Genomic DNA, 12,316 nt, shown 5'->3' on the forward strand with positions numbered 1-12,316 from the left:
TGCCCTCTGTGATTGTTCTACTAATATTATATTCTATTCTATTCTATTAGCTCATTTTGAACTATTTTGTAAAGACTGCAAATCCTTTTTGGTATGGATTACTCTGCTGATTATTTCCTCCATTAAATAATCGTTTGGTTTGTAAAACTTTGAAAATAATGACAGATGCCATCACAATTTTTTGTCAGTTGACTAATTAATCCATTAAGTACTCATGGGTAGTTTAATTATTTACAAAACATCATACTGTACGTCAAATTTTGTGCAGAAAATTTAAAAAATGAATAAATGTACCTAGTACCACCGCTGAATGCCTCCCTCCTGTTTAGTGCCAGAGTTTGATTTAGGTGAAATATCTGTTTCTTCTTTTCTTCTAGTTAATATTCTGCCTTTAATAGACAGACAGCAGATGTGGAGAAACAGAGCAGGACATTCAGTCGGTGTCTGGACAGGCCTGGATTTAAACCACAGACCTGCTGACAGCATTCACACTCATATGGTATGAGTCCTTACCGCTCTGCTAGCTGGACTCTAAGGTTTACATTTCTACTCTCACAGTGCCTCATAGTAAGAGTAGCTCTTAAAGATAAAAACATAAAAATACCTGTTACTGATCAGGATTAATAGAGTGTAATAGTACGGCTACGTCATTAATAACTAAACCAGCACAACAAGCGACAGTCTGACTGATGTTAAAATAAATTGTATTTATAAGAGACTTATGATAAAGCTCTGTCTGCCTATTAATACCAGAACATTTCAGTGTTTGCAGGGCATTCTGGGGTTTGTATTTTACAGAGGATGTTCTGAGACAAAAGAGGTTAGAAAAAGAAAAAACTAACCATCAGAGTTTAGTCTATCTATCTATCTATCTGTCTATCTATCTATCTATCTATCTGTCTGTCTGTCTGTCTGTCTGTCTATCTATCTATCTATCTATCTATCTATCTATCTATCTATCTATCTATCCACATGTACACTACCAGTCAAAAGTTTGGACACACCTTCTCATTTAATGGTTTTTATTTAATTATCTTCTACATTGTACAATGTAGAAAATAATACAACTAAATAAAAAGCATTTAATGAGGTGTGTCATATATATGTCTGTGAGTGAGTGAGTGAGTGAGTGAGTGAGTGAGTGAGTGAGTGAGTGAGTGAGTGAGTGAGTGAGTGAGTGAGTTTTAATTGTGTGCATCCCCCTCTCACATTAACACACTATCACAGTTTCCTCAGTAAATATATTGGTGCTGCTCTGTGTGACACTGGAACCCTGATACACTGCCTATGTGTGTGGACATGCCCTGACTGGACATGCAGGCTTAGCATGTGTTCTATTTATATGTTCTACAGTCTGCTTGTTCCGATCGGTCACTGGAGTCCTGACTATGGAGTCTATGGGAATCTTGTTCAGTCATAATTTAAAGTGTGTGACTCTGCATAAAGTGAGAACTGAACAGTGCAAATGGGATTATTTCAGATCTGTACGCTCCCTTCCACAGACGCATTTTTATGTATCTTCTAATTAACGTCTAAAGAGTGGGGACCCTTCAACTATTTCTGATGCCCCCCACAAGTCTACAGATCAGTTTCAGTTTCAACATATCTGTATCTGAGGTGAAAGCTCTGTCGGGGTTCCAGAATTAGGATGGCAGTCAGCACCTCAGTCAGGTAATGTATGGATTTTAGTACATCTTATGGACCAGTGCTTGACTGTCTGAAGAGTTTCCATTAATAAATGGAGCTCAAGGCGAGCAGCAACATGCAGCCGGTGGTTCCACCCAGATCAGCTGCTCATCAGAGGATGCCCCACCTGTCTGAATTATCTCACTTAAAACAGGGGTTTAAGAGGCTGACTACAGGTGGCTTAGAGTCTGACTGATGCTAAAACGAGGAGCTAAAAGATGATAAAACAAGGAGCTAAAAGATGCTAAAACATGGAGCTAAAAGATGCTAAAACAAAGAGCTAAAAATGCTCAGAGTTAAATGATGCTAAAACAAGGAGCTAAAAGATGCGAAAACAAGGAGTTAAAAGTTGCTAAAACAAGGAGCTAAAAGGTGCTACAATGAAGAGCTAAAAGATGCTAAAACAAGGAGCTAAAAGATGCTAAAACGAAGAGCTAAAAGATGTTAAAACGGGGAGCTAAAAGATGTTAAAACAAAGAGCTAAAAGATGCTAAAACAAAGAGCTAAAAGATGCTAAAACAGAGCTAAAAGATGCTAAAACAAGGAGCTAAAAGATGCTAAAACGAAAAGCTAAAAGATGCTAAAACAGGAGCTAAAAGATGCTAAAACGAGGAGCTAAACGTTGCTAACAGAAGGAGCTAAAAGATGCTAGAACAGGAGCTAAAAGATGCTAAAACTGCATAGAGCAAAGGAATGTTGCAGAGTTGGATGATAAATCTTTGTAGGTCATCACAATGACTTCTCACAGAACACATTTGCTTCATTATTGATTAAAAACATTGATTACAGCAGTTTTAAAAGATAGTATTGTGTAAGCAGAGTAAAAAAGTTGGTAGATGTTTTTACAGTACAGCATTTCAGCTCCACTGATTGTGTTGCTTCAGCTTCCTGGTGAGATCATCGGAGGGGAGGGAGGTTTCCTGGTGACTCATCTGTTGCTGACTCATTCCCTCACATGACATTAGGCTTAGATTTGATGACAAACACCACAACAGTGGGCTCTACTGATTTATAGAATGTTAACAACATTCCCAAATCTTTATATTATACCTGTTTTTGTGGTATTTTGATAGACCCATAGTTTGCTGACAAACTTTACTAATGTTTCACCAACAACCTGCTGTTCAGCTGTAGAAACCAAGACACTTCCACTTCTGGAAGGACTCTGATTTAACTTAGTTCGGCCATCCCCTAACTTCTTCTAGCACCACCATGCCATGTGTAGTTTTAACCCTCGTGTCGTCCTGCGGGTCAAAATTGACCCGTTTTAAAGTTTGAAAATGTGGAAAAAAAATATTTTCACAGTGAAACTTCTGATGTCCACATTTTCAACATTTTTGGGAAATCTTTGAACATTTTTTGGTGGAAAAAAAATGTTAAAAATGTTTCTGAAGAACATTCACAAAAAAATCAACCAAAATCCAGCGAATTTTGCTGGATTTTGGTTGATTTTTTTGTGAATGTTCTTAAAGAAAATATTTGAAGTTTTACTGATATATGTAATCACTTTAGATATTTTTAGGATTTTTTTGGAAGAAATATTCACAAGAATTTTCTTGCCAAATTTGGGGGATTTTTTTTTTTTTTAAATAAAATTTTTAAGGGAAACTTTTGAGGAATTGTTGGAATTTTCTTCCTAAAGGTTTTGCAAATTTTCTGAAATTTTGGGAATTTTTTTGCTGAATTTTTGGATTTTTTTAGACAAGAAAACAATATTTTTTGGTGCCTGTAAATGAGGACAACAGGAGGGTTAAGTGGAACTGATGAATTGGTGCAGATAATGACGGTCTGATTCTCCGACTTATCAGCCACCACCAGGCTAAACTTTAACTAATTCCATTCATATCAGGCTCAACTTTACCTTTAGTAGCAACTAGCCACTGTTAGATTCTAACATCCTAAACTAATAAACTGGTTATCATGCAGAAGGTCCTCAGTTTAAAGTCCAGTGGACTCAATAAAACCCTTTCAGTTTTTGAAACCAGTTATCTGCCTTTCTTTACTACATTATGCAGCAATCGGTAGGTTAAGAAGTGGGTAAAGAGGCACGGATTGGGGTTCTTCCCTCAAGAAAAGCATCTTTTAGCTCCTCGTTTAGCATCTTTTAGCCCCTGTTTTAGCATCTTTTAGCTCCTCATTTTAGCATCTTTTACCTCCTCATTTTAGCATCTTTTACCTCCTTGTTTTAGCATCTTTTAGCTCCTTGTTTGAGCATCTTTTAGCTCCTTGTTTTAGCATCTTTTAGCTCCTGGTTTAGCATTATTATCCACATTTCAGGTCTATTTATGGCCATCACCTGCCTCCATAATGGAATATGGCTATTTGGAACAGCTATGAACGCTTTAGTCTTTTGACATTACCAAGTAGCATCTTGGCTTCGGGCAAAAAGTGGCCAGAAACAATGCTATGAGCAGTTGGTTAATACTCTAGATCCAACAAGGTTATGGCATGGATGAAGGTCAAAAGTCTTCTTTGGTTATGTAGCTTGTAAATCCTATTATTATTAAGCATGGCTTTTCCTCTCCATTCCCGGATGGTTTGGGACCCAGCGCTCTGTGCGCTCTCTCGATGCTAAGGCTCGCACTCAGAGGAATATCCAAACTGCCCTGAAGTAGTTTCTCCACAAAGTCCACCATCGATGATCCGCTTTTGGCCCCTTTGCAGACATCATACAATCCTAAATTCACCCTGCGAGATCTACTTTCTTGGTCGAGTAGTTCATTCTCCTGCTCGCTCATGAATTTTGTCCTTTTGGTTCACAGTTGTTCCATGTTTTGGACCTGGTCTTCAACAATTTCAAGTTTCTGCTTCTGTAATCTTCTGGGTAATGGTGGTTAGCTCTGATTTGAAGTCTTGGAAATCTTTACGAAAGTCTCGCAGTCCCTCCAGCACCGCCACTAGCGTTGTATCTTGGAGACTCTGGGCCTCACCAGCGGCAGCTCTAGCCATAGCTTCTTCGCTAACTTCAGAGGTGCTTGATGTAGTTTCTTTGTTTGTTTTTTCTTCAGTCACACCTTTAGGCCATGCATCTCTTCTCCCCATCTTCGCCCCATTTATCTCTCGACTATTATTAAGAGAAAAGTTAAGGTCTGACACTTTTATGGGGCGATTTAGCTAACACCTCCAGAGAGCTATCGGTCAAAGCTGCCATTCAGGAGGATGATGTCACCAGAACCCCCAACTGTTGAACCTTAACTAAATTATCCTCCAAACCTGTGCTGGTGTTTAACCACAGAACCCAGAGCAGATCTCTGTTCAGGTTCGTTCCCCATGAATATGTGACACCCCAATATTTAGGATTAAAGGTTCCTATGTTAGAAACATGTCTGAGCTTTTAGTTTCAATGAAGATTCTTGACCAGGTGTCACTCAAGACCACAGAACCAAACAGACAACGCCTAAACAAACCACACAGTGGGAAGGAAGATGCTGTACCTCTTTATCCTCCTCCTCGTCTTCTTCCTCCAGGTTGCTGAGTTCAGCTCTGGCCTCCGCCGGTGGGGCAGTTCGGGATCTCTCTACCCCGGCAGCAGCTCTCTCCAGCAGGGAAGCCTGGTCTGAACGTCCAACGAGGAGAGTATCTGGTTCTCGTTGGACCAGCCATGTCTGCAGCTCTGGATGAGGAACCTGGAGAGGAAGATTTAAAATTCTATTCGTTTTTTCTCCAAGTAAAGACTCCATCCTCACTGAGAATCCGACCAAGAACTCACGTTCCATAATTTGAAGGCAGTGGAAGAACATCTAAATTAAAGGCATATGGTGGAAATCATGACCAGATAGATAGATAGATAGATAGATAGATAGATAGATAGATAGATAGATAGATAGATAGATAGATAGATAGATAGATAGATAGATAGATAGATAGATAGATAGATAGATAGATAGATAGATAGATAGATAGATAGATAGATAGATAGATAGATAGATAGATACTTTATTAATCCCGAGGGAAATTCAGGAGTATGGAGTACTTATGATAAAATGTGGTAACAGTTAGACGAGAACATTGATACACTCTCATGTCACTATGCTAGATATCTAGGTAGAAGCTGTTAGCTTAGCTGTAGAGGTGAAGACATCCTAGACAGCAGACAGGTGTTCCTACCTGTAGTCTGTCCAGAGAGCGGACCCATCCCAGCAGCCTTCGTGCCGTGAAGAACCCGTCCAGATCCACACTCTTGGGGTGAAGGCCGTGACCCTCCTCCAGCCGGTTACGAAGGTTGTGGAACTGCGTCTGGGTCAGCGTCGAGGTCGGACCCAGGATCATCTCCTGCCAGGAGGGGGGCAGGTAGGGCTCCAGCCCCACGTCCACCCTCACCCCACAGAGGCTCAGCAGGATGGCCATCTGGATGAGGCCCTCGGTGAAGTATTTCTTCAGGTATAACATGGTCTCCAGTGGGTCAGAAGACGGTGGTTGATGAGACCGGTCTGCAGAGGTTTGAGTTGGTCACCACCACTGTGGCTTCTCTTCAGCTGTCTGGTGCTTATCAAGATGTTCAGACTCTGTTTGACGGCTCCGTAGGGAGTCACAGCAGCTTGTAAAGCACACAAATCCCCCTTCACTCAAGATCTAAAGGAAAAATAAAAATAACCCCAGATTTTTTTGCTGTTTGCATATGAAAATGCCTTTTTATGTGAGGTTCTCTCGCATTATTTGCTGTTGAGTGACGCATTACACAAGCTGTAACCCTCGTGTCGTCCTGCAGGTCAAATTGACCCGTTTTAAAGTTTGAAAATGTGGGAAAAAAAATATATATTTTCACGGTGAAACTTCTGATGTCCACATTTTCAACATTTCTGAACATTTATTTGGTGGAAAAAAAAAAGAAATGTTTAAAGAAAATGTTTCTTAAGAACATTCACAAAAAAAATTTGATGTGAATGTTTTTAAAGAAAATATTAGAAGTTTTACTGCTATATATGGAATCACTTTAGACTTTTTTAGGATTTTTTGGAAGATTTTTACTCATTTGTCAAAAATATTTACAAGAATTTTCTTGCAGTTATATATTGACCTGTTTATTGTTCACGTCTCTGACTGCTCTTTAGAAACACTAACATCCTGTGCTATAATAATAATAACAATAATGGAACTACAGCTACCAGTGTTAATCTTCCCCTGCACTGAGCTGCAGTTTGACAGTTATTGTGAGCAGATAAGGAGTCAGACACAGTCAGGCTCTGTATCGCCACCCAGAGAAACTCCGACCTACTTCTAGAAACTCTTTGGTAACCACCTGCCCACCCACCCTGCATGCCTTACTCACTGCAGCCACATGATGTAACTGCCAGCGTTCGCTTGGAAAAACCCGCCGCTCTCCCTGAGTGCTCCCTGGGTTCATGCTACGCTAACCTGTTTACAGTGGAACACCTGACTGGAAGGGCAGAACTTTTCAGCTCCACCTTAACAACCAGGGATATAAAAGCCTGAGTGTGTTATTTGTTGTCTAGAGGAAATAAAGGTCTTGCTATCGCTGCATGGTGAGAGAGCGTGGTGTGATATCAGGTCAGGTACAGGACGCCTTTGGACAAAGAACCCAGAGGACCTGGTTTAACCCACAACCAGGCAGCATCATGAATAGACTTAACTTGAATCTGTTTCTTTCTTTGTTTTGTGTTGATTTTGTCAGATTTATTCCTGTAAGTGTTGGTAATTTATAATTTACCTAGCAAACCCCAATCCAAAGCCAACCCTTAATGAGGATGTATAATGTATTTTTAATGATCTACCAGATGGACAAGCCAATCATCCAATTTGCAGGACAATAAACAGCCATTCTTTTATTTTCTATTGTTTTAAAACTAGACTAGCAGACCACTTTACCACAGCCAGATGATGCAAATTCAACCAATTTTATAAAGGTAATCATTCATTTTTGTGTATTAAATGTCACAAAATTAGTGTGGAGTGATTGTTACAGGTTACCAGATCTCTCCAAACAGACCAAAAATAGCATCATGAATGATGTCAGAAGCAAATCATACAAAAGATGACTATTAAATCCATTATCTGCTGGTGATGATCTAATCGTTGCAGTGGTGCATCATACTTATAGCTCATGTACTTAAATATATTAAAAAAAACACTTAATTTAGACAAATATGAGTCTTGGACAACTAATATTAATACTGATGCATCTTTGTGTTATGTTATTGTGGTGTTTTAGAGTCTATAGTGCCAGTAATGTAAGGTTCTGTGTGTAAAATCTTGAATTTTGAAGCTCCCAAATACATATAAAAGAATATTCTGAGATTTTATGCTCTAAACTCCCTGTTTCAGTGAGATCAGGCTCCTGTGAACTCAGTTTGTGTGTCTGGTCCCTGTAAACATCCTAAATGCCTGTCATTCTGAGCTGTCTGTGAGTAAATAGGAGGTAAAGCAGCGCTGGATGAGCCGGAGCAACAGGTTACACAATGATTTCATGAGCTGGGATATTTTTATGACCTGGAAGTTTTCATCCCGTTGTGTACAGACTCAGAAAAACACCACAGAGAGAAATTAGAAACAAAACCGATCCATGTGAGCGTCATTATTATAGCAGCATTACCGGAATACTACTGAGATTTCAGAACTTCCAGATCACAGCTGTTCGGTAAAATCACAGCCAGAAATAATCTTAGAAGGACAGATAAATAACAGGCATGTGATAGGAGTTAGTTGTTTCTTACCAGAGCTGGTTATTCAGTGTAGTTCTGCAGCTTTATTCCAGTCCTTCAGTCCGGATTCAGTTTCTGTTCTGGCTGCTGTGGAGGGTGCGACCTATTTAAAGCTGCACCCCCCTGATGACGTCACTGACTCCTCCCTCAAAACAAAAAGCTCCAACTGTGCATGAGAGTGAGGCAATAATACTGCTGTCAGCGTAGACATGAAATACACCACTAGTCACTGAGAAATGTCTTATTTATGAAAGAAAAGCATTTTTTTCAAGGAAGATAACATTAAATGAATGATAAATCCAGTGTAGACATTGTTAATGTGGTAAATGACTATTGTAGCTGGAAACGGCTGATTTTTAATGGAATATCTCCAAAGAGGTACAGAGGAACATTTCCAGCAACCATCACTCCTGTGTTCTAATGCTACATTGTGTTAGCTAATGGTGTTGAAAGGCTCATTGATGATTAGAAAACCCTGCAGTTATGTTAGCACATGGAGAAAAGTGGGAGTTTAATGGAAAACATGGAATTATCTGGGTAACCCCAAACTTCTGAACAGTAGCGTATATTTTTATTGTATTTTTACAATATTTGCCTATATTTTTACTGTATTTTTAATTAAAATTTCTACTGTATTTTTAGTATATTTTTACCGTATTTTTATAATATTTTTATTGTATTTTTACTACATTTTTTTCTGGATTTTTATTGTGTTTTTATTGCATTTTTACTATATTTTTCTATATTTTTACTGAATTTTTGCTATATTTATTCTATTTTCTGTAAGTAAATTCTATCAATTTTAGCACAGCATAATGAGTTTTATTTATTTTATTTATTTATGAATCTTTATTGAACCAGGAGAAATCCCACTGAGATTAACAACCTCTTTTTCAAGACAGTCCTGTTCAAGATAGGCAGCAGCAAATTCCAAACACAGTTAAAACACAATTTAAACATGAGCAAAAAAACAAAAAACAAATAAAAAATATTAAATTTACAAGCAAGTTATGAAGAACATGTAGAGTCAACCTCAAGAACTTGCAGTTTGGATTTAAAATCACTCAATGAGATGAACTCGGTTAGTTTCCAGTCTTTCTGCAACATCTTCCATGTAAAACATGCAGAGTAAACAGAATCTTTTTTACCCAGTTCAGTACGAACACATGAAACAGAAAGCAACAAATGGTCTGGTGAACGAGTTTTACTAAAATGGGGATACTTCCTGATCCAATCCCATAAACACAAACTGCTTGTCTACAATATGCAGATGAACCAAACACAGAAGCGATGAGTCCACATAAATACAGCATATTTACAACATGTCCTGAGAACGTTTTTCACTTGTTTTAAACTCTTTTTTAAATAGGGCAGTGTATATTTTAATATAAAAGTAGAGAAATTAAAGTGAAAAAAAAACTTATTTCAAGATTTCTGTGCCTTCAAATAACCATACAATGAAAAATACAGCAAAGACCTCAGAGTATTTAGCTTTTATTTGCCCTTTTTGCTTGTTTGTTTGTTTACTATTTTGAACACAGCCACAACATAAGTCTAGGGATTCTTTCACTTAAAAATATTTATATCTGTAATACATATTGAAGTTATTGTACAGGTGTTTAGAAAAAAGTAAAACTACAAATAGCGAGCTGGAGCTTTTATTGATTTGGAGCTAAACATGGATATGGGTCCAATCCGTGTATATTTTGGCAATTGGATTTTCCGTTCTGAAACGGGGATTGAAAAACAAAAAACAAGTGGTTATTTGGTTTTCGTTTTAAAATACAAAAAATAAAATTGAAATACAAGGCGTTTTTCCTTTTCATGATCAAAAAGGGATATACGAAATTTTAAAAAATACTTTGATTTCCATTTTATATTTAGAATAGCAAAAAAGTTAAACTCGTAAGAGACAGAAACGAAAAAGGTCCGTTTTTTCATTTTCTGAGACCGGAAGTGGTCATCAGGAAGTGTGGAGCCAAACAGAGTACGGTGCATAGACTGGATATAATTTTTTTTCATTAATTTTCATGGTCAAAATGAGAGATCAGGGGGCCGATCTTAAAATAAATCAATATTGAATATTTTATAGAGCGTTAAACTTTTACGAAGCCAGGGGGCGGGACTACTTGACTGACAGTTTGGTCTGGAATGATTGACAGGTCCTATGGAGGAGGAAGCAGAGACTCTGCTCTCCTCGTTTGGATTAATTCTGATATAATAACTGTTGGTTTATTTATCGGTGGAGCAACAGAACATTTTCCACAGACAGTTTTCCTGCCCGTTGGCTTGTTTTAACCAGTTTTCTGTCTTCGGCTGATTCTACCAGCAGACACTGAAAGGACTCTGATAGTTCGGTAAGTTAATGTTTACTTTCGTATCGCTGCCGCTTTTAATGCACTTTATATGTAGCTTTAGTGTCAGATATAATGTGTGCCATGCACTCCAGATGTTGGTGGAGTTTATTTCTGTGTGTTGACCAGAGAAGAAAGTTGTCATCTGTTGTGTTCGTGTTTGATTAATGGAAGAGGCTTGCTGTTGCTCAAGATGAACGTTTAATGTTAGCAGCTCGTAGCCATGCTTGACAGAGTTCACTAGAAAAACAAGGAGCATCTCCTTCTGCTGCTGCCTCGTTCAAACAGTGCCAGTCCAGACAGCAGCGACACCTAGTGATAGCTACTGATCATAACATCCCCCTTTCTTTCAGGCGAATACTACCAACCATAACATTATGCTGCACAATATAACAATGCATTTTTCTTTTTGCATAGGCCAACACTTGTGTAAACCAAAACTTTCAATGAACCACCATGCTCCAAAGAAATACCAAATTTACATATGTTTAAACTTTTTTTTTTTTTTTTTTTTTGCATTTTTGTTACCTTAGCCTTTATAAGTTCAGTCTGTCAGGTTTCTTTATTTCACGATTTGACCATCTGAGTTCATGTTTGTCTGGTGGAATGTTTGCGTTACAGTCCATAGGAGGTGTGACTGCATTGGGTTCCATATGAGTATTGTTGGGCTCACAGGAAGGGTGTGGAGTCTTCAGGAGACTGCGACGATTACGCCTGAGCACTTGTCCATCCTCAGTTCTCACTGTAAATGATCTTGGAGCAACTTCTTGTAACACAGTTCCTTTTGTGTTCCAACCATTCACATCCTCGATCCTAACCGGGTCGTTGTTTGCCAGTGGAGGGAGTGGTTTGGCTGAAGTATCATAGAATGTCTTTTGTCTCATTTTCTGTTTCCTGAGTTTGTTGTCATGTTTTGCATGTTTCTTTTGTACAGTAGCATCCGGGCAGCTGGGAAGCGTTGTACGTAATTTTCTGTTCATCAGTAGTTCTGCAGGTCACAGTCCGCACTGAAGTGGAGAGGCACGGTAACTGAGAAGTGCCAAGTATGGATCCGAGTTGCTGTCTGCTGCTTTCTTCAGCAGTTGCTTTAGGATGTGGACACCTTTTTCTGCCTGTCCATTAGATTGTGCATAGTGTGGACTTGACGTGACATGATGAAACTCATACTGCTTTGCAAACCTTCTCCATTCCCTGCTACTAAAACATGGTCCATTATCACTCACTACAATGTGTGGAATGCCATGCCTGGCAAATATGGATTTGGTGTGAGTAATCACACATGCTGATGATGTGTTTGTGAGTAGTGCCATTTCTGGATAGTTAGACAAATAATCCACAACTACAAGGTAGTCTTTACCTTTAAGGTGAAACAAGTCCATCCCTACTTTGTGCCAAGGGGATGCAGGCATTTCAGGTAACACCATTGGTTCTTTGCTTTGTTTGTTTCTGTGTTTTTGGCACGTTTCACATTTACTCACAAGTGTCTCAATGTCTTTGTTTAGTCCGGGCCAATACACTGACTCTCTCGCTCTCCTTTTACATTTTTCAATGCCGAGATGTCCTTCGTGTATCCTTTTTAACAGATCTGGCCTCAGAGCTTCTGGGATGACTATCCTC

At 38.7% G+C, this 12,316-nt stretch overlaps 1 protein-coding gene across 1 annotated transcript; it reads right to left on the reverse strand.

The window, feature by feature from the left end:
* Positions 1–3,163: 3,163 nt before the first annotated feature.
* LOC111586846 (endoplasmic reticulum membrane sensor NFE2L1-like) lies at positions 3,164–8,455 on the reverse strand. Its single transcript, XM_023296669.3, has 3 exons — positions 8,358–8,455; positions 5,794–6,258; positions 3,164–5,312 (listed from the first exon to the last, which is right to left on the reverse strand). The coding sequence occupies exons 2-3, from the start codon at positions 6,073–6,075 to the stop codon at positions 5,055–5,057; spliced, it is 540 nt and encodes a 179-aa protein (XP_023152437.2). The 5' UTR covers positions 6,076–6,258; positions 8,358–8,455; the 3' UTR covers positions 3,164–5,054.
* Positions 8,456–12,316: the final 3,861 nt, after the last annotated feature.

The sequence above is a fragment of the Amphiprion ocellaris genome, unplaced genomic scaffold (genome assembly GCF_022539595.1).
Source record: "Amphiprion ocellaris isolate individual 3 ecotype Okinawa unplaced genomic scaffold, ASM2253959v1 Aocel_unscaffolded221, whole genome shotgun sequence".
NCBI lineage: Eukaryota > Metazoa > Chordata > Actinopteri > Pomacentridae > Amphiprion > Amphiprion ocellaris.